The sequence below is a fragment of the Aedes aegypti genome, chromosome 3 (assembly GCF_002204515.2).
Source record: "Aedes aegypti strain LVP_AGWG chromosome 3, AaegL5.0 Primary Assembly, whole genome shotgun sequence".
Taxonomy (NCBI): Eukaryota; Metazoa; Arthropoda; class Insecta; order Diptera; family Culicidae; genus Aedes; species Aedes aegypti.
The window spans coordinates 405,603,738-405,630,165 of record NC_035109.1 but is presented as its reverse complement, the minus strand read 5'-3'; the positions used below and the strand labels follow the sequence as shown (position 1 = coordinate 405,630,165).

Here is a 26,428-nt window from a genome sequence, read left to right as displayed (position 1 = left end):
CATATGTGTAACTTTTTGGACCGTTTCATTCTACCGATACTCTTTTGAACCGGTTGAAAAAAAAAATTTCAGAAAACATTCCGTGAAGTTAACTGTTAACATTTGATAGAAGATTATTCCTACAAATGTAATGTGTAACTTATTGCACCGGTTCATTTAACCGATTCATTTTTGAACCGGTAAAATATTTTATACAAGATAATTAGCAAAAAATGCTGTTTTATTTTGATAGAAGGAAAGGTGTTCGACTGAAATGTGACATATTTTTAACCGGTTCATTTTACCGTTTCACTTTTGAGCCAACATATAGGGGAACATATGCAGTTAGTGATTCTTCTTCGTATTGGACGTATTTTTAAAATAATGAGAATCAACGTGTAATGTTATATTTTGTTATTTGATGAGCCGGTTCATTATACATATTGATTTAATCAAAATTTAACTTCGATGTTTTGTGAAATAATAAATCTTGTTTTTTTTTTTATAAACCGTTCGGTTTACCGGTTCACTTTCGAACCGGTAAAACCAACGATTGTTATTACAGAAACCTGCTATTATTACCGCTAAAGTTTGCTGTCATAATTTGTAACTTTTTGAACCGATTCATTTCACAGATGCACTTGTGAACCGGTAAAATCATGTATTTTCATTTCAGCTAATAACCCGTGAAGTTTACTGTTATCAATTTATAGTAGATTATTCAAACAACTGAAATGTGTTGTTTTTAAACTGGTTTATTGTACCGATTCACTTTTAAGCATATAAGAAAACTTGTGCAATTATTATGCTTCTCGAGAATTTTTGGCATTTCGATCACTTTCTCTTTACTTCTTGTGTTATGCGCCAGGGTCTGGTACTAGTTGGGCACTTTGCGAATCTTTTCTGAAAACCGCAGACCCTCGAAAAAGTTGCGCACCGATCACTCATGCGCCGAGTTGTAATCAGTCAAAACAACAAGGTACGAACATTTTTATTCCATATGTTTTTTTATCGATTAAGGTGAAGATGAATCGAAGCCAAAATTTAAATTTTCAAGAGCACGGATCTGGAGAACCAAACATCCGTTCAAGCTGAAAACTAAATCGATTGGTCACTAGCTGGTGGTGACCAATCGATTAGGTTTTCAGCTCAAACGGGTGTTTGGTTCTCCAGATCCGTGCTCTTGAAAATTTAAACTATGGCTTCGATTCATCTTCACCTTAAACAATCATGATCGCTGTCCAGTTTAGGACTGAAGCCCTAGAAGTGATTCACTTCCTCGGCGAGACATTTTGACACCGGCGCGCAACTTGTTGGACAGTCTGCGGATTAAAGTAAAGATTCGCAATAGTAATTCTTCAGATAGACGATAATGATGAAATATGCTTATAATGATGAAAATCGAAGTATAATGTGAAATCTTGTTATAAGATGAACCGTTTCAGGAGGTGAAATGTTGAGAATAATCTTTCTTTTTGAATCGGTTTACTTTTAAAGCGGAGTTGGTAGGTTGGGCGGATTACCCAGCTCGTCCATGATGTTTACGGTGAAACCATTCATTCCTTATTTCAGAAGATTTCTTTCAGAATATAAGCGGTATAGTTTACTGGCATTATTTGATGGACAACTGAAACGTGCTACCTTTTTGATTGATTCATTTTACCAATTCCCTTTAGATCCAGTAAAATCATTTTTATTTCAGAAGACGACAGCTAAAGTTTGCAGTTATAATTTGAAAGCAGTTTAGTGATACAACTGAAATGTGTAACTTTTTGAACCGGTTCATTTTACCAATTCACTTTTGAACCAGTGAAATAACAATATCGGCATTTAAGGCTGAGTAGTCCGTCATTCGTTTTGGCAGCAATGATGCCTTTGAGCTTACAATTTCAAAGTGATAAAACTCAGTCTTGAAAGTTTATATTAACTTGAAAAAGTATCACTGTACGCGATGACGTGCATAAAGTGTGCTGATACTTTTTCAGCTATGTCAGTGCAAAATCAGCTGATTTTCTTTGATTCAAAATCGTGAGATGAATTAGCAACAATCATCAACGACGCGTATAAATTTCACTGACGGCCTACTTCGCCTTAAGGGAAGTTGTGCAGTTTGTGATTCTATTTCGGTTGAACATATTTTTATAATAGTAAACATCGTAGTGTAGTAACATCTTGTTATTTGATGAACTGGTTTATTAGTCATTTTCAAATTTGATTGTACGACTGAAATGCGTTATTGATTTGTTTTTGAAACGGTTTGAACAAATATGCCATTATAAAATCAAACATATCCTGTTTATGATTCTACAGTCAACTCACAATATTGAACTGACCATCGAGCTAGGGAGATATAGTTACAGTTCAGAGCAGTGACCTGCGAGGCAGCCATGTAAACTTACTACTACTTTTGTTCATTAGTTGGATATCAAACTACGGAACATAGAGTTAGGGAAAGTTGATTGTATGTCGATTGGAGGTATAATTGTAAAATTCAAAAGATTTCATTGAGTAGAAGCGTAACGTTGATATTGTTACATATTTGATTAACAGATTGATGGGCCTAAATAGTACACTTTTGAACCTTCGAACAATATTGAACCATAACGAAACTATTAATAATTTACAACAAATATATGAAAAATTATTGAACCGGTCCATTCCATCGCTTTCAAAAACGTTATATATGAAATATATGTCCCTATATATGGCATATATGCCATGTAATAAGAAAAAGATTGTATTATTTACTCTTTGCTTTTTTTTCTATATTGATAATAATAAGATTTAATAACATACATTGTTCTATGAAGAAGTTGTAATGAACTGTTTGGCCTCCAAAAAAAAAAAAACAAACTGTGAATTTTTTTTTTCATGAAAAATTCATTTTGGCCAATTTTCAAAATGTTGTGTTTTTGTCAAAATAAATACGTTCTGATGGTACAATGAGAATCTTGAAATGATTCTAAACCATAATAATTATAACAATAATTTCTCTAGAAGTAGCCATTTTCCAATTATATCAAGTTTAATGCAAAATATAATTATCAAGATATTTAGATAGGTAATTTTCATAAGTTATTCGCGATTCTCCATCATTAATAATACGTTTTCAAGAGTACAGACCATATATCTTTCCATTTACTTATTTATTGATTCTCCATCATTAATAATACGTTTTCAAGAGTAAAGACCATATATCTTTCCATTTACTTATTTTCCTTGATGAAGAATCACGAATAACTAATGAAAATGGCCTATTTCAATATTTAAACCACATATTTTTGCATTAAACTCGATTTAATTTGAAAATTGTTACTTCTAGAGAAATTATCCATATAATCATTATGGTTCAGAATAATTTCAAGATCGTCAGAGTATCGTCAGAACGCCAAAAAATCAAAATTTAAAAAATCGATCTAAAGTTGTTCTAAGAAAAACTTTTTTATCAAAAATTTCTGCATCATTAAACTTTGTCTCAAACATCTTTTTACTATCAAGATTCTATGGTGAAAATTTAAAAAAATATTAAAAATGGAGTTTTGTGTAATTTAAAATTTAAATTTCATTTTTGATTTTTTCATGTAAATAAATAAACTATTTTTTCAGTGTATATTTTTTTATTATAGTCCCAACGGTTCACTACAACTTCTTCATAGAACATTTTTTTCTTATATCAACAGTTTCGGAGTAAGAATATTTCAAACAATTCGCTTGCAAAAAATTATAGGCCATTTTCAAAAGTTGTTCTTGAGTCAAAATGATCAATTTTTCTATGGAAAACACTTATTCTACCATTGCAAAAACATGTGCAAAATCTAATCGAAATCGAAGGCTATCGAGTACGATTTTTATATTTTTTCGGCGCACTCTGGATGGAAGTCGTTTTTTGGGACTCTGAGATGCTTCCCAAAACAGGTTCTGGGTACCATGATAAAGACCGTGGTGGCCATTTCTGATTTTTCTCGATATCTTACGACTGTTATTCATTGCTTCTTACAGTTACTTTCTGAATATTATTGCAATCCATTGCCATGTTAAATGCATAGACGAAAATTTGTCAGAGATGAAAAAATCGAAATAAAAAGAACATACTGTGTCCAAAAATTTAATACCTCAAATATATTTGAAGCACAGTTGAAAACAATGCAAACCACGTTTGTTCTGAAATAAAATGTCTTTTTGATTTCTTGTTATAATAAAAAAACAGAAAATGGACTTTTTCTGCTTAAAATCGATTCCTGGTGGCCGCTCCGGATTGATGAGCAAAAATCAAACTAGATAAGTATACTTGTTTTTAATTATGAATCGTGGTTTACGGCTAACCAGCCGAGTGGAAGTTTAACAACTACCGAAAAGCTAAACATTACAAATAATTTGCAATTGGATTAGATGGGCAAATTGATGTGAAGATTTGCGAAAAAGTTACACGTCTTCTCAGTGAGAATCGAACCCACGACTCCCCGATCTCTAGTTGGGGCGCGTTACCACTACGCCATGAGAGGACTCATGAACGCAGAAGTTAACCTGAATTCGATTTCAGCTCAATAATCACGTGGTCCTCTTTCGCAAAGTGCACCTCTTTCGGAAGAATTAGATGCCCATCCAAACACAACGCTTTCTATATATATCCAATGCCTAGCCCTAGAGCGCATTGTTTTTTAGGTATAGGAATAGCACACTACACTAGCCAGCAACTGCGCTGGCTTAGGTTTCTATTGTGTGGGCTTCCAATGGGTCGTGACGTTCTCAAACGACCGGTTACGGAACATGAGTCCGTTGCTCGATAAATACTTGTTTTTAATTATGAAATTACTGAAAAATGAGCATTGTTCGACACTCTACCAGGCAAATCATCATTCTGCAACTTGTTCCGTAAACTACTATTACCGAACTGTTCAGCTGTTGGGATTTCACAGGAATCCGTAATAGTAGTTTACGGAACAAGTTGCAGAATGATGATTTTTACAGCACGAGTCGTAAATTTATCCTACGAGGCTTGCCGAGTATGATAATTACGACGAGTGCTGTAAAACTCGGGTTCTGCAACGAGTTACGTACAACATTTTTTGCAATCTCGTAGAAGACCACTTGAGGGTATCAGAAATTGTATCGGAAAGCATTTACTATTATTTTACAATTTCTGAGAAATTGTTGTGTTATGATTCATTACGCAACTCAAAACAGTTGCATAATGAGAAAGCGTTGCGCAATGAATCATTACAGCACTGGTTTCAGTTAGATAATGACTGTGGACCGATGCACGAGTTCACCAATTTGACGTTTGAGCGGTGCCATGATCACTCGTTTCCATGGTCACATAAATAACACGGCACCGATCAAACGTCAACGAATGACCTCGTGCATTGGTCCATTCCCGCACTGTATACTTCAGTGCTGGAAAGTAGGCCGTTTCATGACAGATTAGCGTGATGGAAAACAGCCTATCACGATGAGAAATTGCAAAAACTAAATTACGGGGTACGGTAATTTTTTACAGTATTCGGTAAAAATTCACCGGAATCCGTAAAATTTCGACGAATTTACGGTGTTTTATTTCACCGAACAGTTCAACTGTTGAGATTACGGTGAATTACACCGATTTCCGGTAAAATGAGCTTAGTGTGCGGAAATCCTTCTTTAATCCCAAAACAATTTACAGAAGAATATTCAGATGGATATTTTGAAGAATCCTAGACTTTTTTTGCGAAGAATCTCAATGCAATTTCTAGAAAAATACCAGAACTATTTACGGTTGAATCTTACGAAAACTTCCGGTAGAATTCTTCAATGCTTGAATGATGTCCGAAAGAATTCCAGTTGTATTTCCGAATGAATCTCAGCTGAATTTCTTGAAAAATTCCAGAAAAAATTGTGGAAGAATCTTCGAATGATATTTTGAAGCCCTTTAGCAGGATAACTGTAAGAAATCTGGGGGTATTTCAGCAGAATTTCCGAACGAATCCTAGGGAGATACTCGAAAGATCAATCACAGAGTTTTCTTGAATAATTCAGGATGCTCTTGGATCCTAGAGGTAATTCGGGAGGAATTTCTGCAGGAATCCTAAAAAAATCTAGTAGGAAGGATTTGAAGGATCCTCAGAAAGATTTCCGAAAGAATCGCAGAAGGTTTTCTGAAAGAATCCTAGAGATATATCCGGGAGAATTCCTACAGGATATTTGGAAGAGTCCCAGAAGTATTCCAAGGATATTGACGTAAAAACTTCAGTTGCATTTTTAGAATAATTTCAGAAAGATTTTCGGAAACCCCCTCAAAAGTATTCTTAAGGGATTTCCAAAAGCATCTTAGGTGATTTCCGGAAGAATACCAGAGGCATTCTCATAAGAATCCCAGAAGTATATCCGTAAAAGAGTTATTTTCTGGAGAATTTCCAAGGAATTTCTAGTAGAGTCTTAATGCATTTTTTTTGGAAAAATCATCTAAAAATATTCAGAAAAATTGCATCAGGATTTTTGGTAGAATCTTCCATTGTATTTCCGAAAGAATTTTCGAGTATTTTGAAGAATTTAATTTTCAAGATTTTAAAAGTAATCATTAAGAGATACAAGCAAAATCACATACAGTTTTCTGCAATAAAATCCAAAAAGATGTCCAGAAGAATCTCAGAAGTAATACCGGAATGGTATTCGCTCCGCGAATAGTGCATCGTTCTGCTTGTGCGCTAGCGATTAATCGTTCGCGAATTCAAGTTTTATTATTTTGAGGATTTTTCCGTTTTGAATTAGTGATATGCGTTTGGATATGTTGTTTATAAATTTTACATCACTTGAGCATGAACTGCGCGAAAAATAATAGCACGCAGACGGCATGATTTGAGTTGATCGCTAGTTATAACAACATCCGAAAAACTCTTTGTCCCGCGACAAACCCTGCATCAGATGCTTCATATATCGGCACACAGCGTGCGTAGTGAGGAGTTCGAATCATGCAGCTGCAACAGCAACGGCCCTCTTAGACCGTTCAAATACCGTGTTATTTGTCGCTAGAGACGATTTTTTCCATCTTTGCTTGGTATTCCATTTAATCAATGCTTACTTTTGTCGAATGTTACAAATATGCAGTTATGGGCAGTACAGTGATGCGACATCGCACTCTAGATCATAATCATTGCAGAATGAGTGATCATGTGGTAATTATCAAACCTATAAGTGTTTTTCAGTGACCAACATATAGTTTATATCCATCTGCAGCACTGTCAAACATATCGTACTGGTAAATTTTGGTTTATTTGCTTAATTTAAGGCTAAACCCATCAGTGATATTCATAGTCTATCGTCATCAATTCACTAGTGATGGATAATGCTGATGTGAATAGAATGATCTGAATTGTATCACAGTCAGAAATCAACGAATTTATGCGTTGATAGTGACAGCGAGCAACTCTGCGTGGTGTGCAGCGAGCAAGATGGGTCGATAAAATTGACGACTATCTGCGGACCCTTCACAGAATGTACCTTCGATACCCGGATATATTATTTAAACCGTGACAAACATGATTCTGTCATTTTTAAAATTTGACTGTTTTGGAAAATCTGGCAGTTTTGCTTTGTGCACGTTAACTAATAATCACGCGTTAACGTGGGTTTAAGGCGACGTTTTTTTTTTTTTCATTTTTATTAAGGAGATTTTTTAGCCCTAGCCCTAGGCTAGTTCATCTCGGGACCAACGGCTTTACTTCCCTTCCGAAGAAAATCGTCACTCTAACTTCTTACATCACAAGTGACTATTTCGGGAATGGAATTCGATCCCAGTTCCTCGGTATAAGACCAGATCGTTCCCCAATGACGGAATTGATTTTAGTGTGCTATTGCTAAAAATCGCACGATTTCTAGAAATACGCAACAAGCAAATAATTATGTAAGCCACTAATTGGGTCCTAAAATGTTTAATGAATTCTTGTTTTTATTTAGTAATACGAAAGAGTATGTTCTTGCAACTACTCTAGCAATTTTTCCAGCTCAAATTATGGCTATAACATATTTAAACTTAAATTTTAAAAATGGTTCCAAATGTGAACCTTGACAGTTTTGATCATGTTTGACGTTCACTTTGTCGACAAAAATTCCACAGGGCTTATAGTTTTAACACTGGGGTTGTTTCTATGTGACATTTCAGAAGGGACACGGAAAACAAAATATACCCAAAATTGGAGTTTAAACCGAGGGGTGTGACAAAATCTCAAAAATCGTAAAAAATATGTTTTAGACTTGAACCAATGAATATCATTTAAAAATTGAGTTAACATTTGTTTCTGCCCTAAACTTAGGCGTTTGGTACTAAAATTAGGACAGGGCTTTAGGACCCCATTAAAAAGAGAAACTATTTTTAATGGGTCGTTTCGATGAGGTACGGAGAAAAGGTCTTTTGATGCCTCCCATGTACGTAACGCATTGTGATAACATTTTTTTTCTGAGTTCTGAACCTAAACACATTGGATAATTGAATGGATGGCTATCCAGGGCCTGAATCTGCGAACGCCTATGTCTTAAAATAAAACTTTCCACCAGCACCAGTTACCTTTCTATTTGAAAAAGTGTCGAAAACTTCCCTATAAAGAAAAGTTTCAAAACATAAACGCATTAATATAAATAGCTGCATGAGGTCTTGCGATTGCAGTTTTTACATTGGGTTAGTTTGTTAGCATGAATGGGGGATCGTCAGTTAGCAGCGATCTATCGGTTTGTAACTGCGTATCGTAATCTAAAATGGACCGTTGTCCATCTATCTAGCTCCCTGTCCCATCTCCATGTGAGGTAAACGCAACTTCCCAAGCGCCCTATCACCGGGTAAATGTCACTTAAAGGGTCATCCCACCAACAACAACGTGTGGATATGAGGACGCTGCTAAATACCTGATTTCCGCCTGCCTGATGGCAAGGCCAAACGCCAAGTGGAGTGTGCATATCCTCGGGCTTGGCGGCCGAATCAATACACAAACCTGACCACGGATTCGCTACCTGGGATGATGAATGGGATGAGATTTGACCCCACGAGATAGAAAAACGAAAAAGAGAAAAAAAAAACAGTGTGAAGAAGAAAGAGAAAGTCGGTGAGTACCAGGAAAAGCAGGCTGTGCCAGAATTAAAACGTAAGGTTAAACAAAAAACTCCAGTAGGCTTGGCAACGTCGACGACTGCGGTGATGAAAGCCAACAGACTCCTGCGTTTGTTCTTTATCGACGGAGAGAGGAAAAGTTTTATTTTATTTACTTGATTTCCGCCTTGATTGTGGCACGGGTAGAGTCCCACCGGCTTCCGCAGGTTCTTTTTGCCTCCAGGAGCATCCAAACACGTACGATTTCCGTATCCCATGTTTCTTACCTTGATTTGCGTTCGATTGATTGGTTCAAAACGTTATAAGGAATTGGTTGCTAGAACGAAAAATAATATAGAACGAACAAATTACCTCTCCCGAAGCAACCGCCTCGCCAGGAATGAACAGCTCCGGGAAGATGTTATCCAGGTACCACCGGAAGGGTTTGCAGCCCAAGTTCTCGCGAAGCTGTTTCCGCTCGGACACGTCTCCGTAGTCTCCCTTATCGTTGCCGATCCGCTGGTAGTAGTATTTGGCGTATTCGTCCAACCACACTTCTGCCAATCGCACAGAGTTACGTTTGATCACATTGACTCCCGTTCGCCACTAAAACAACAGAAATTAAGTGTTTCATCTTGTAGGGTTCACAAACCGACAATCTTTACCTTGTAAGGCGAACGCTTTCGGAAGATGTGACCCACGTGCGAGCACGGTACGATTTCCAGCGTACCACCGCACATCCACGTTTTGAACGAAAGCTCCAAATTCTCACCACCCCAGATGTCGAACCCGGAATCGTACGTTCCGAGCCGTTCGAAGAACTCCTTATCGATCGAGAACAACCCACCGGCCATCGTAGGAGAAAACACGGGTTCGGCTGTGCTCTGTAACGATAGAAATAGAATTGCAGTTAGCCTTGCTTTCCACCACGAATGTTACTATGGCAACCCACCTTGTGCCTTTTCTTCTCTCGATCCGGCACAGCATGCCAATTGAACTGCAGATTCCAATCGAAACCGCCTACATTGACACCACCCGAGTCTCGATAATGGTACTCCATCGTGTTGTCATCGATGACGTCGATAACTGGACAAACGACGGTCGTGGAGTTTCGCGCAATGCGATCCAACAACGGTTCCAGCCATCCTGTGAAGAAAGAGATCGGTTTAATGTGGTGATCATCGGCTTACTGTGCACAAAGTTCTACCAGTGGTACATTCGCAATGCGAATCCAAGTAGGTCAGTACAGGAGCAGTGGCGTAGCGGGCTCCTAGCAATCGTGCTCGAATAAGTCCCTCTCGCTTGGGTGCTCGGATGATCTTCACCCTCGGGTACGCCTCAAAGTAGTCTTCAAGCTGTTTTTGAGTGTGTGCTGAAAAAAAAACAACCATGATCGATTAATTTTCACTAGATTCTGAAAAGCAACAGTAAACTTACGCATATCGGAGAAGTCATCGACCAGGATCACCTCTTTGACTAGATGTTCGGGCGAGCGATCGAGAACCGAGTGAACGGTTCTCAGCAGTACCGACCAGGCCTCATTGTGGAAGCAGATGATCACAGATGTAGCCGGAAGATCGGTCCCGTAGCGTCCCGGTTCCTTGCACCAGGGATCCCGAGGATCTGGAAGGCTTCGCCGAATTGAGATCAGATCAGCTGCATACTGGTTGAACGCATTCTTGGACCAACCGTCATCGACGGCTTTCTTCATCTCCGGAGACATGTCCTTTGGCAGTACGACTGGTTTACCCATGGCACCCGGCGAATCCGGGCTGTCCTCGTGAGGTGGTGCAATCACTCCTTCGAATTCTGGTGCGTTCTCGTTTCGTTTCCTACTTTTGGGTGGAATTTTTCGCTTAGCTTCCACCGTCTTGTACTTTACATCTCCATCTCGTTCAATATTATTATCCACATCTAAATCCACTCCATCCTGACCCAAGTCATCCTTGTTGGCATCCTCTCGGGCATCGATGATGAACTGGTTGAACTTTTCTCTAATACCTTGTAAAGGTAACCTTCTGGGGGCCTCAAATGCACTTTCACCTCCTCCGCTAGGACCACCTACTCTACTATTGCTTCCTCCGCTGCCATCGTCCGAGTACAGCACAAACACCACCATAAACCACACCACAGCCAACAAGGCGATAATCTTCAAGAACGATGATCTCCGCCTTCCTATCAGTCCCATTTTGCAGTGTCTGTGCTTGTCCTTCTGATCCTCTTGTCAAGTACTTCAAACTTACAATCTAGTGTTCTTCGCTAATCTAACGCTAATCGCAGCTCCGAGTCCGCGGTCCAAGTGGGCGGCGTCTTCTTTCTGCTCGTCTCAGAACTCCTCATGCGCGAAACCCTTCACGGGGCGTAACTCATCTTGTGGCGGCGGGGAACGGCGCAAGTGATATGACTTTTAATTGCGTTGCATGATATGTGCGCGCTACCGGTTTGCTTCAGCAATCTGTGAATTGAAAGTGAGAGAAAGAATGGCAGTCAGTTACGTGATTACGTTTTTGCTACAGATTTAATTGTTCGTATCTTGTGGGAATCTATATCGCACAATAATTGGATTGCCTTTTCCCATTCGCTTGAGGTGCGAATTTCTCAAGAAAGGTAGGCAGGCGAAGAACTAGACAGACGCGATGAGTCAATCGAAGTAGGCGCTTAACGCGGCATGTGTTATCACTTCGTGTGCAAACAAATAGCTGGAGATGATAAAGAAGATTGCACTCGAAATCGATCAACGTAAACGGTTTTTCATTTTTATACATATTTTTAAGAACAATAATTGATGTGTCTAATTTCGCGAGAGGTCCTCTAAGTGAACAATATTTCTCACGATAGTATAGAAAAAAAAAACAACAATGAGTGAGATTTTAATTATTTGGGTCTGCAGTTCGAATCATGACCATAAATGTAAAACCTATTATATTCGCAGCTCATCAAATCATTTTTTTAATTCGCAGTAGATAAACGTATACAAGGCTTTGAAGTGGTAGTGTAAGTACACGTAGGGTAGATGTACCAATAGTGGAGGTACTAAGCACGATTGAACTTCATTCAACCGCCTAAATTCAAGAAGCGCAATGAATGTACATGTTAATGTTGTAACGGGAAGTAACGACCATTAACGATATGAGAAAAATGATTTCATCGCAGTAATCCACGACATGTCAGTGAAAAATAATACCTCCACTATTGGTAAACTGTTCCTTTAGTTGCGGTATATTTTTAATTTGTGTTCCTATAGTTGCGGTATCCGTTGTTTTCTTATGGGATTCTCCACTATAGTAACACTTTACCGCAACTATTGGTACAAGCAAGACAAGTTTTAGCAAGTTCAGTGATATTTCATCAGTTTTATAGCAATTTGAACGCTCTTTTCAACTATTCCGTGTACAACAAGCCAATACGTCGATTCGCAGTGTCGGGTCTGTGGCTAATGTAATAAAATCAGCGAAAACGGCACTACCGCAACTATAGAAAGACCCACAACTAAGGGAACACTTACCCTACAGTATTGGACAAAACATTTGCAACTTTTTCGATTTTCCTTACAAGATGATCAAATTTGGTAAGCTAGATCTCAGTTATTTATAGACCGATTTAAATAACATTTTCACAGAACCAGAGGCGCGTCCACGTTCGCAACCACGGGTAGGACAAGTGTTGGCAAATAGTTTTGCACAGTGAAGCAAAGACAAATTTCAACCCTGGACTACAACATGAAAGTTACTATATTTGAGGGGCTCAAACGCAAAGGGTGTAAGTAACAGTTTGGTCGGTTTTGAGTTGAGTGGAGGGAATTGTTCTGTTTTTCGCTCAATAAAAAAAGCAATACAATTCCTAGGGCTCTACCCCATTTATCATAATGGCCATTTGGCATAATAGCCATTTGACATAACGGCTATTTGGCATAATTGGATGAAATATTATTTTTCTCTCACATTTCAAAACGTTCATTTAGGTGCTTGAAATATATGTCTAAGACAAGTAAAGTTTATTGGAAGAAGGCGAAAATATTGACCATGATTTTAAGTTTGAATAAGTAATGTGAAGTACAAGGAAACACATTAAGAAATAATCGTTGTCACAAAGTGTGCATTTGAGGCTGATGACAAAAAATCAGCAAGGTAAAGTCACATCTGTGATTAAGCATATCGTGGAGATAGAGATCCAAGCATATGTGATAATTGATTTCAATACAGCATCATTAGAAAGGTTTCAAGTTTGAGTGTGTTGAAACACAAACACCGAGCCGAATTGTTGTGTACAATTTGACCAAATGAAAGAATGGGCTTGACTCCCATGAGTCATGAAATTCCATTTGCGGCTGAGGACTCTCTATGATTTTTTTGAATTTCACGTATTCGTTATACATCTAGAGGAGAAGTTGAAGTGGCAGAACCTGCAAAATAGAGCAACCAATAGTTCCAATTTTACAGAAATGAAAATTCGTGTTGGTGCAGAGCAATTAACATAGATTAGTGAATTTCACCTTCTTCAAAACATGAGCTGTTCTTTTGAATTTGCATTTCAGCTAATCTTAACTTTGTAACCGTGCTGCTTCGAATTGCTAGACGCTTTGAAAACAGGGCAGTGGCATGTTTTTGGACCTTATTCCGACTTTCTCGTAGCGGTGTCGATGGTATAGTGGTAAGCGTGATTGCTGCTCACCCCAGTCGGTCAGGTATCAATTCTCGTCGACGCCGTCGGTCGCGTCTTCTTTCGGAAGGGAAGACAAGCCCTTGGTCCTAGCCCATTTGCTTATGTGTTCGATATGTAGGGACCCAGGTATGTGTGGCTGTCTCTCTGGCCATCGGAATTTAAAGGCTTCGATTCTAGACCCAGTCAAAACAGTCTTATTAAACAAACAACTGGCCCAGTAAAATAAGAAGTTTTTTTTTTGCCTAAATCCCATAATTGCAGTTTCTTATACATTATTCATGCCTAAAAGTAGCCGAAAAAATATTTTTGTGTGAATTATGGCCGATGTCCAAAATTCGAAGCGTATGGGCAATTCGAATCAACACAATCTGATGTAATAAACTTCAATATTGGCGTGCCTATGATTCGTTACGCTGCAAACTAAAAAGAACAGTTTATGTTGGAAAGAAGGTAGAATTTCTAAAAGAGTAATTGGCCAATTGTTGAATGCCTAAAGGCTCGCTAATAGTAGAACATTCAACGAGATGTTAACTGCCCTACTGAATTATTAACCAATATCAACTGATTTTTGTAGCATTTAAGGAAAAGCCTCTCTCTTGAGATTGTCCTTCCTTAGAACATTGGTAGTTCTTCATATTCGGTTTCTACGCCTTTAGAAATAAAAAAAAAATCAATTTGTTTAGAGGCTAAGCTAATGGTTTCATATAACTGCTTTTTCAGCAGTGATAAAATTGTGGCTTGGATCACGGTCGAAAATCAAACTACAACATTATCAAAAATAGAAGAAGACAGACGTTCAGAGAGCATTATACGATTGATTAGGCGAGATCACTCTATGGTGGCAAATTTTATACTTATACGAATAAGTACTCAAATCTACAAGTGTGACTTGGAAGGCGCCGGTCGGAACTCGAAAGTGATTAAATTCTATTGTCTAGAGTCGAAGATGGGCTTATCGAGTCCAAATTTAAGATTTTTTTTTGTGGAAATGTATTCTTCAAATTATGCCAAATGGCCGTTATGCCAAATGGCCATTATGCCAATTGGCCATTATGCCAAATGGCGTTATGCCAAACGGCATTATGCCAAATGGCATTATGCCAAATGGGGTAGAGCCAATTCCTAGAAGACCGACTACTATTTTTTGAAACAAAACCTTATAGGAGCCAGGAGATATGAGTTTGATTCTTCATAGTTCCAGAGCAGGCGTATGTCCAAGATATTCCTCTAAGGGCCTTTCTTAGCCGAGTGGTTAGAGTCCCCGAAAATGGCAACTTTGGCAAAGAAAGCTCTCAGTTAATAACTGATTGATTGATTGATTTGACTTTATTAACGAGATTTTTAGCCCTGGGCTAGTTCATCTCGGGACCAACGGCTTTACTTCCCTTCCGAAGGAAGTCGTCACTATAACTTTTTTTTTTACGTCATAAGTGACTATGTTGGGGATGGGATTCGATCCCAGGTCCTCGGCGTGAGAGGCGAGTGTTCTAACCGCTACACCAGATCCGTCCCCCAGTTAATAACTGTGGAAGTGCTCATAAGAACACTAAGCTGAGAAGCAGGCTCTGTCCCCGTGACATTACGACAAGTATTACTGTATGTGTTTTTGCATAATTGTCACTAAGAAATTCATCAGAAATTTATTCAGGTATTTGCTCAAATGTTCAGATATTACTCCGGAAATTTCTAAAGGAATTAATTTAGTGATTATTTTCCAATTAATTTCTCTACTAATTTTCCTAGGGTATTTCGCAAGAATTTTATTTTGGGGGGAAATTCTCCAAAGTTTGTTTCAGAAATCATCTACATTCCTCTAAAATTTCTTTGAGAATTTTTTCAAGCAAGTCCTAACTCCTCCAAAATTTTATCCATCGATTTCTCTAGGATGTCTTCCAATATTCCCGTTCAAAACATCTCCTAAAATTCATTCAATAGCTTCACCATAAATTTCTAGGGGTTTCCTTTAAAATTGTTTTTCAGGTTTTATATGAGATTTCACCTAGGGATTTATCTGAAGATACCTTCAGCAATTGCTCCAGAGATTCCATCTAAGATTTCTAAAGACATTCTTCCTGTAATTATTTGAGATTTTCTCAAGTAAAGGCTGGTTTGCTCATGACAAGAAAAGTAATCGATTATCTCGATTTGCTTTCAGGTATGTACAGGAGAAACACATTTCTTTGATCGCTGTACGCAGTTTAGAATAAATTTCATTTCACATAAGAAATTTTTTAACCCATTCAGTCAAAGGATTTTTTACTTTTCTTGAGCAAAACAGCATACTTAGCTTAAGTCTTGAAAGTTTTTTTTCAGAAATTGTTTTGAGGAATGTCTCCGGGGACATGCCTTTCCTTCTGGAAAATAAATCCATGTGGTATTTTACAAGTAAATCCTAGGCTGACCTCTGGTGAAACAGGGGTAAGTTTAAGAGTCACCCTTAATGAACAATATTCTCTGAAATAACTTCTGGGCTTTTGAGGAAATTGAGGAATGTTTCTTTGATAATTTGCCAATATAGCACAGAGGCTCTATAGAAATTTGGGAAGGAATGATCGGAGGAAAAATTGGAAAAATTGCTGTAGCATAAACTTATGGGAAAACTGAAACAAACTTTTAAAGATTGCATTTTTTCGATTTCTGAGAGAAAACGTGGATGAATTCTTGGAGGAATCTACATGAACAGACGGAGGAATTCTGACAGAGTTTCTTGGAATAAAGAACCCTTGAGCTATTGTTTCCAAACACTCTGGATTAAATCTTTATGAATTTCCTCCAAAGAAATTCTGTATAAATCTTTGGAAGATCTTCTAGAGTAACAACTAGCAAATTCGGTTGAAGGATTACTAATAACTTCTAATGGATTTCCTTGATCAATTTCTTAAGAAATTCTTCTTTGCATCCTTTGAAAAACCGCTGAAAAAATTTCTGAGAGAATCGATAGAGGAATTTCTGGAGAGATCACTGTAAGAAGCCCTGAAAGTATACTAAATAAAATCGCTATGATAATTCCTGAAGCTTTTCTTCGGGGAATCTAAGAAGAAATACTTGAAGAGCCTGTTGAACCAGTTATAGTCTCCGAAGGTTTCTTGGAGCCTGTACAATTTTGCATCAGGATTCAATGCAAGCAGAATAAGGAAGAAGAGACTTTTGAGACAATTTAAGATAAAATAGATACTTTAGAGACCGTTCAATAAAAAATACAGACTTTTTAGAGACTCGCATTAAAACAGAGATTGATTCTTTGAAAAGAAACCTAATACTAATCCTGCCTTTGGCATTAATCATTCAATCAACTTTTGTTGTCATTCATTAAAAAATATGAATGTCCTTTATATGTATATCCTTTTAAAATCAACTTTATTAAATAAAATAATAGAATAAAAAATAGGCAAAACTGCTTACCTTTACAATCAGTGACGTTTCTAATTTTCTTCATATATTTCCAGATAACAAATGAATGAACAGAGAAAAACTTAAAAGGCTTGAAAAATGTTTTATCGTGCAGAAACTTCATCAATTACCTTATCGTATCTTAAGATGTTGATTCTTTTTTTTTTTTTTTTTTGTTGATTCGTTGGTAGGACAATCCTTTGACTGTCCTACCCAGGTTTTTTCGTGCGTAGTACATGTCCTACCTGTCCTACCCACTTCCCGCGCCACTGCACAGAACATCAGACATAACTTGAATTTCAACATATATTTTCGAGTAGTTTTCCTAATCAATATTTTAAAAGTAGTAGGGGAAAAGCACCAAATTTCGACCTAGCACTAATTTTCGACCCATTCATACGATTTTGGCCTACTATGTATGGAAATCCAAAAGTTGGCACCGAATTCTTGTAAGTCGAAAATTAGTGCTTTTCCCCTAACAATTTTACTAAAGTGTTATTTGCGTCGAAAAATTCAAACTATTTATCTGAAAATCTAAAAGCGCTTCAGAAAAACTATTTTCAGCGAAGTTGCTCATCTCGTCGAAACCTACAACTTTGCTCAAGATACCATAAAGCTGTTCCTTCAATTTGTTTAGTTATGACTTATGTTATGTTCAGATTGCTTTAAAACTCGTGGTTGGAAAAATCACTCAAAAATATTCAGTCGGGTCTCCTATTGAACGCTTTCCTAAAACGCGCACTTCTATTTATAAGACACACTAGAGCATTATAGGAGCCCCGGGCTTATGGGATTTCATCACTTTGGGGGTGTTGTTGAATATCTCGTATGCCAAAAGAGTTTCAGTGCTAAGTATGATCTACATTTAGGAGTTGAGGATCATCCTTTTAACTGAGAACTTGGCCGGTAGGGGCGCTTTTTCTGATTTACCCTGTATGAACCATGAGGAATAAGAATGAAAATTTTGTAATATATGATATCTCTAGATCCTGATGTTTTGGAAGATTGGTATCTTCGGAAGAGTTGTTCAGTAGCTCAAGAGCTGACATGTGGTGGTCCTTTTGATACAAAATTATGCCACCAGGCGGCACTAGTAAGCATGGAATTTTTTTTTGCGGACAGCTCAACAGTCTGACCACTTAGAAAGATGGCGTCTTCGGCGAAGTTGTTCAGTGTGGCAAGGGCTATCATTTTGCCTCGCATTGTCACGTTTAAGTAAAAGTGCCTACTGAAAAATACATGCGGTGGATTATTTTCTAGAATGGGATATAAGTGTGGCTAGTATCCTTGTATATTTTTCAGATTGGGGGAGTTTTTGATCAACTATTTGATATAAGAAAGAGTAAGGATTAGTTAACTACTCAAATGTGTGATCGTTAGCTATTTATATAAACCAAAGAAAAAAAATATACTCCATAACGCCATCTGGTGGCAAAATCGCGAAACTTTTGGCTCAAATAATGTTAGCCCTTGTGCTACTGAACAACTTTGCCGAAGACGCCATCTTTCTAAGTGGTCAGGCTACTGAGCTATCCACGAAACAAAAATGCCATGCCCACTAGCGCCGCCTGGTGGCGTAATTCCATATCATAAGAACCACCACATGTCAGCCCTTGAGCTACTGAACAACACCAACCTTCTAAAACATCAGGATCTAGAGATATCATATGTTGCAAAATTTTGCATTCCTATCCCTCATGGTTCATATAGTGTAAATCAGAAAAAGCGCCCCTACCGGCCAAATTCTCAACTAAAAGGATGATCCTCAACTCCTAAAGGTAGGTCGTGCTTGGCACTGAAACTTCGCCGAAGACAGTACTATGAGCTTAGCTTTACATTTAGACAAATAGTTGTACGCATAGGTGATGGTGAGCGATATTTCTTGTACACGCGCAAAATTTAATACGAATTTGACGCTGAAAAGTGGCTACAACATTTTAACAATAAAAATTCTTAATGTTTCCACAATAATCATTTTGAATAAAAGAGCAACAGTAAATTGAATTGCCACTGTTTCGGTCGAAATATTCGAAAAGACGAAAATAATTTGTTGTCACTGTGTGAAATTCACTCCTCGTTCACCGTGTTAATTTTTGAGCGTGTTTCTTTATGCATCGTCGAACAACAAACGAAAAGATAAAATAAAATGCAATCAAAATCATCGCGAGATTTTTTCCTCGTAGTTTAAAAGTGAGTTCTAGTTTCATTCAGATGTTTCTCGATTACTTTTTCAAATCGACGTAAGTAACTTCCATACGGTTTTGAGAAAATTAATTCAGAAGAATCACAACCTGTCTTCCAAAACTGTTTTAAAATAAATCACCTTTTTAACATTTTTTCGACGTGTACATTGCTTAAATTTTGCATACAATGAGCTCGCGTTCAAAAACTATAGAGTTCCTTTTATTTCAAGCGAAGTATGCACTTCAACAGAAAAGTAATCGCCTATCTCGATGCGTGGGAAATTTCTTGCAAGAAATGCTCAAGAAAAGCATTTTTCTTTGATCACAGTACGCAGTTGAAAAGAAATGTCAATTCAAATGGAGCTCACTGTACGAAATTTCTTGATCATTTCTTGGGCAGAAATTTTTACTTTTCTTGAGCGGAACAGCATACTTAGCTTCACACAATAATTTTATGACAAAATGATAAGCCGTTTTATTCAGTTACTTGCAACGTTTTCTACCAGTGTAAAATCGACTCAAGTAGTGATTTGTTTTGATTCGTGGTTAAGTCACTTTGTCTCTCCATACAGCGGGACGGCGAAAGTAGTGGTTAGGTTGCGAAAGTTGAAAATCTTACTTTCGTCGTTTTGTAAATCCGAAAATTAAACGTTCTATATGTGAAAAATCGAGTTGGTTTAGAGGGAATGATATTGCGGGGAAATTTTAAAATTTGAATTGCCTCGCGGAAATAACGCGCAGCAAGCAATTCCCGCATAGAGCAAATGAACCACAGTAAGCATTGCAGTTTTGGACATGCTTTTTTGGTTCGTTGACATTTTAGGTTCGCAATATAACGATAGATAAAGTAAAGGCCAATATGTTTCCATAAGCATGTTGTTCGTATTTATAATTGTAATGTTTCACAATTGCTCAAACTATCAGGTTCAAAATATTCAAATCTTAAGCTATGTGCTCCATGTATGTGGTTCAACCATCTGCGGTTTCTATGTTAGACGGTCTTCACAGTTTACCGTAGTTTATGGGATTAAAACAGTTCCCCTTGTTAAATTGCGGGCAATCTGGTATCCCCATCATTTACATTTCTTGAACGTAAAAGTAAAGGCAGGAGTTCCATGATTTTGAACCAATAATTCGGAATCCAATACGCTACGGATTTGCAGTAAACGGTTTTCTAGATTTCCACATGTAAAGAAAGTGTACTTAATCCAACACCTGGAATTTTTTCGTGAAGGTTTTGACCAAAATTCGTTGAAGCCATCAAATTTATTCTGACAGCTGAAACAACATGAATAAAATTATTGTTTTCCTTAGTCAGTGGTGACTATGATGATTTTAACGGAAAATTTAGCGATCAACAACTGTGGATTTTCCCGGAATCAAAATTTTTCTTGCAACGCGTGATGAAAGCAGAAAAGAAAAAGTGATGTTGATAAGTCAAGTCAAATTGATAATTAGTGTAAAAAGTGCGCGAAGGTAAAATTCCCTTCTGATTGAAATTGTTACCACCACCATGCACGATCAATGCACGCGTTCATTATTTGACGTTTGAGCGGTGCCGTGTTATTTACGTGACCATGGCAACAAGTGAATTCGGCACCGCTCGAACGTCAAATTAGTAAACTCGTGCATTGGTCCATAGTTGATTTTTTGATGAAATTAGATAAATTTCAATCGGAATAAGTTAACGTATAACGTATTTTCTTGTTTCATTGCTTCTTATTGAATTTCTCCACCAAATCTCCTTTTGAAGTATAACTAAAACGAAACAATACGGGGACAGACCTGGTGTAGTGGTTAGAACACTCGCCTCTCACGCCGAGGACCTGGGATCGAATCCCATCCCCGACATAGTCACTTATGACGTAAAAAGTTATAGTGACGACTTCCTTCGGAAGGGAAGTAGAGCCGTTGGTCCCGAGATGAACTAGCCCAGGGCTAAAAATCTCGTTAATAAAGTCAAACCAACCAACGAAACAATATGCAAAACGGTTATTGCACTACAATGCACTTTAAACTAACAATTACACAAGCATTGTACATATTTATCATAATGTTATGGTTAAACTGTTTCTGAACTGTTTGCCTTGTGATGAAATCACTGAAAAATGGACAATATATTACCTTTTGGCGAACTGTCCACGAAAAAATATGTTCGAGAAAACTAGTGATCCTTTATAAGAGAGATTCGCGGAAGCTGACATTTCTGTCAAAGTGTGCGCCAAACGAACATGCGTTATGTTTATTTCGATTTTTTCTTGAAGAGTAATGTAATCCGCTTGAAATTATTTCGGTAAAAGTTGTTTTACATGAAGCAAGAAATATTAAATATTATCCTTTTTTTAATGTTTGTTGATGCGATTTTTATTTGTTGTCTTTTTGCTGTTTATTAGTTTGTAAATGGAGCTCAGAGATCTATAACAAAACAAAATACACTTTTTAGCTATTTTAGCTATGAGGAAGTCATGTCCGTGATACAATATTATTCTCGACGCCGAGCAAACTCAGCACTGCAGGTTTGTTGCCAAATCATTCCATTTTACTTCCGCTTACCTCTCTATAAAGGATCGCTAGAGAAAACCGTCGTTTTTGGAAGATTACATAACTTATTAGGCGGTTAAGTTGTAAATTACCCATTAACCATTTGTCGAACTGTGAAACCCGTTTGTGTAATTGTTGATTCGTTTTATACACGGAGAACCAGACTACCCAAAAAATAGGTTTTCTTAACTCAAATTTGGGTAAACTGCATTTAGTTTTTACCCACGGTTGGGTTGTTTCGTCAAATTTGGGTCCTTTCGAGTTTACCCAACATTAAGTTATTTTAACAAACTACGGAGACTTCGAAAGCTAACGCAGGGTAGATTGTTTTTGGCACTGAGTCGTTTTTTTCGCTGTTGTCAAAGGAGAAACACTGTATGGTTCATGATTATGTGAGTAACCCTCTAAAGTTGGCCATTTTGTTTGGAAAATCGAAAAAGCTGCATATTTTATTTTTTCAAAACTGTATTTATGAAAAGATAAGCATAAAGGGCGCAACAAATTTGGGCAAATACTTAAATCTAGTCTATATTTAATAAATTCCGAATCTGATTTGATGTAACATGGTATTAAATCCCAAGTGAATATTAAGTGAATTTGACAATACTAAGAAGTAGTTTTCCCTTATAAAATCGACAAAACTAAGAGAATTAAAAAACAGCTCTCTTTTCTATACGTTTTTATTATCTTCGATTTGTCGTTTTAACAGAAGAAAACTGTTTTTTTTTTTCAGTTTTGACACTTGCTCGCTTTTTATATGTGCCTTACAAACGGGAGCAGGCCGTTAGGCCGAAATTTCATTTGACCATTTATTACATTCATCAGTGTTTTTATCTTGTTATTTCTACGGAAGATTCCAATATGACGTCCATCGCTTTTCGGGATCTATAGACCCCCTCCTTCCTCTGTCACGCGTTCTCCAATACCTAATACATGCACTGCCCACTTTCGTAGAACCCCCCTCCCCTTCCCCCAAATAAGGGACGTCATTTTTTGATGATCCCCTAGTTATATTTCACAGCGGATATTGTGGGCTTCTAGGTAATGTAAATCATCCTGGTTTAACAACTAAAAACCCCTTTGGTCTTAAAATTCTTTCGGCAGCTTCTAGGTAAGGCAAATTACCCTGATCACTCAATTTACAACTCATTCAATCTAAAAATTGATATGCCTTTCGATCCATTGTAAATATTGGCCATTTTCGGCTATATGACCCATTCAGTCTAACGACTCTTTCGGAATAACGACTCTTTCGGCCTAACGACCATTTCGGCCTAACGGAATAGAACCTAGTAATTCGACCTTACGGTTTTTTTGAACTATCGGTTATTTTCGGCGTAATACCCCTTTCGGCCTAAAGAGCCTTACGGCCCAACAATAGGCCTAATGACATTCCTCGTTATGCCGAATAGTATATCGTATATCGTGTGGCAGGTACGATTATACACTATGCCAAAATTCAAGGAAAATCCATTACGAAAAGATCCTAGACCGACCGGGAATCGAACCCAGACACCTTCAGCATGGCTTTGCTTTGTAGCCGCGGACTCTAACCACTCGGCTAAGGAAGGCCCCTAAATTTGAGCTCATTCGGACGAAAACTGAGGCTGCACAAGCCCTTCAAACTTTATATGGGAATTACCTTGGGGGAAGGAAGCAATTCATTCAATCGGTCATAGTGTTTACCCATGTGCTCTTCAGGGTTAGAGCTACGCTAATATTGTTAGATATAAGCATCAGCTACAACTTTGCCGAAGACCATTTTCAGATCGGATCCCTCAGTAATTAGTTATTGATTCTTGTATGAGTTGAATATCTTTGGCAATAATAATTTAGCTGCTCTTCAGGCATCACTGGATATATGTAGTGAAACATAGTAGCCATGATTTGTATGTGCTATCTTCCACGCCAGATGCAATAATGTTGCCTGTTCAGAAGTTACATGAGCATTGTTGAAGAATTTATGATTTATGAATTTATGATCAATAACTACTTACTGAGACGTCCGACTTGAAAACGGTCTTCAGCAAAGTTGTAGCTGATAAATTTATCTCAAGTATCAACGTAGCTCTAATCCCCAAGAGCACATGGGCAAACACTACAACCAATTGCATGAATTAATTCCTTTTACCATAGTAATTTCCATACAAACTTTGAAGGGCTTGTGCAGTCTCAGTTTTCACCCAAATGAGCTGAAATTTTGGAAGGACACTCAGAACTTGATCTAGAATCGAATGAGCGGTGTGGAGCAAAAACGATTTTTTGAACCACTCTAGTAGACACACCCAAAAATTTTGCTGGGATTCGAAATGACTGAAAAATATGGAATTCCGAATAGGTAGAGACTTGACGCAGGTGATCGCTCAAATAACATGACAATCATCACCGTTGACGTACGCCTTTTTCCATAGTGCAATTGTCAAAACTTTGACATGCACCAATTAGCCATAAACCTTTCGCGGATCCGTCAAATGTCAGTCATGATACTCGAGGTTAAGCTTTCAGTACCTCCTCTTTAGCCCAAAGCAAATCTATTTCTCATGTAAAATACCACCAACCGAGCCAATGTCGTCGTATCGCCGAAAGCATCAATCAATCAAGTTGGTAATGTGTTTCGTTTCCTGTACCCATCGCAACCAGATAAACACATCGGCTAAGCTCCGAAGCACGCAAAAGATGACGCCAGATTCCGGCACCTGAGCTCCTCCCCGATGACTAACAAAGCAACCATCGACGGAAACAAACCTTCTCTACATCGCATCGCATCGCGCCGTCCTCCATCCGTTTCCAAGGATACGCAAAGCTTCGCAGGTCAACAACTTTGTGCAGTGGTACACTAAAAACTCGTTTTACGAAGTCTTTTTTACGTTAGTTCTTGTACTTAGAAATGGTAAACACAGTCTACTGTCCATATATCGAGTTAGAGAAGTTGGATTTCATGGCTAACTCGATGGTCCCTTGGATCGCAGTTGCACTGGTTTTGTGTTCTGTAATTCGATGCCTCCCTAATTCGATGGTCCCTTCAATATCGAATATGGAGAGTTAACTGTAGATCTCTATTTACTCATGCGCAATCCGAAGCATGACATTTTTGAAAGACCTTAACTTGTACACATTTTAGACTGATTAGGAACTATACAAATCGATAATCAACTTACAAGTCCCGATCATATCCGTATAACTGTATATTGAGGTTACAGTGTACTACTACACTGTTCTGTGCGTCCACTCGTATCATTTACAAATTTTACCAAACGGCAAACATTTCCAACATCAAACGCACGCAATTTCCACCGGCTTTTTCGTAACGCGCACTGCATTTCATGGCCAAGTTCAAACGAAACGATTGCTGCGCCTCATCACGAGCAACAGTTTTCTTTGATTTTCTTTCACGCCGGTGATTTTCCTCCGCCCCGACGCCCGATGAGACGCCGCTGACCACTTTGGGAGTCCGTCCGCAATTGCCGGACAACGAGCACTCGGTGATCAAATCTGCCGATTAATTGATTAATTTTCCGTAATTGTGTGAAGCTGGGCAGCAAACTGTCCGTCAGTCAGTCAGCAGATCATTACGACACCGGCTCACAATTTAGTGTGTAATTTCTTAACGTGATTAATTTTAGCGTATTTTTTGTTGGTCGCAGAGCGTCTTTTGAGTGACGCGATACGAACACAATATGAATTAAGTCGAGACGGAAGAGCCTTCTGATGCGACGAAAATGCTGATTAATTACAGCGGTTCCCTGTCAACATTGTCAAGCAGCGAAACGCGATACGGCAATTTCGAACGCAGCTTCAGAAAGACGTTTTTTTTTGCGACTCATTTTCAGGTTTCTGCTAGATTACATCATAGTATGTTTTGACAAAAGATAAGTTCCCTTTTGTTGCTATTTCGATGGTAAATCGCAGTAGGCCCACGATGAGGTCAATTTTGCGATGCGATCGAGGGAGGCGATGCACATAGTTGCACATAAGACTAAGTTCGCGGCCAAAATTTTTAAAAACGTTCAAAAGTCCTGTAATATATTTCTTTTTGAGATATTGTCATACCTCTTGTTTTCAACTACAATTTTGGGTGTATTTTGTTTTCCGTGTCCCCTGTGACGTTTTTATCGGCTAAGTGAACGTCAAACATAATCAAAAGTGTTAACGTTCAAATTTGAACCCATTCAATGCATTAAAATTTAAACATGACATAGCCGTTATTTAAGCGGGAAGAACTGCCAAAGTAGTAGCAAAAACATTTTATCAAAGTTTTTAGATACAAAACTCGTGTCTTCGACAAAGTTGATCAAATAATTGAGACCAAATTGTCTAAAACCCCTTTAGTTCAGAAAACACTACCAAAATTTTTCTTTTTTTTTAACAAGATTTTTAGTTCTGGGCTAGTTTATATCGGCTTTACTTCCCTTCCGAAGGAAGTTGTCACCTTAACCTTTTTAGGTCAAAAGTGACTATTGCGGGGATGGGATTCGATCCCAGGTCCTCGGCGTGAGAGGCGTGAGTCACCAGGCCCACTACCAAAATGACACTAGTGATCAAATATTTTACTCGCTTATAACTCAGTCTAATGGTGAGACAAAAAGTTGGTGTTGCCTAAACCATATTATTTCGGAAATTA

At 37.9% G+C, this 26,428-nt stretch overlaps 1 protein-coding gene across 12 annotated transcripts in view; it reads right to left on the bottom strand.

The window, feature by feature from the left end:
• LOC5568574 (putative polypeptide N-acetylgalactosaminyltransferase 9) overlaps positions 1-26,428 on the bottom strand; it is a 301,552-nt gene that overhangs the window by 5,082 nt on the left and 270,042 nt on the right. For 9 of the 12 annotated variants that reach the window (XM_021855824.1, XM_021855832.1, XM_021855827.1 and 6 more), the window contains 6 exons: positions 10,469-11,486; positions 10,239-10,403; positions 9,984-10,177; positions 9,697-9,915; positions 9,404-9,637; positions 8,851-8,955 (listed from right to left, as the gene is read on the bottom strand). In XM_021855824.1, coding sequence (XP_021711516.1) covers positions 8,851-8,955; positions 9,404-9,637; positions 9,697-9,915; positions 9,984-10,177; positions 10,239-10,403; positions 10,469-11,219 — 1,668 coding nt within the window. In that variant the 5' untranslated portion in view covers positions 11,220-11,486. Of the gene's footprint in view, positions 1-8,850; positions 8,956-9,207; positions 9,638-9,696; positions 9,916-9,983; positions 10,178-10,238; positions 10,404-10,468; positions 11,487-26,428 lie in introns of all 12 variants that reach the window. The other 3 variants (XM_021855830.1, XM_021855831.1, XR_002502763.1) reach the window with 2 other exon arrangements.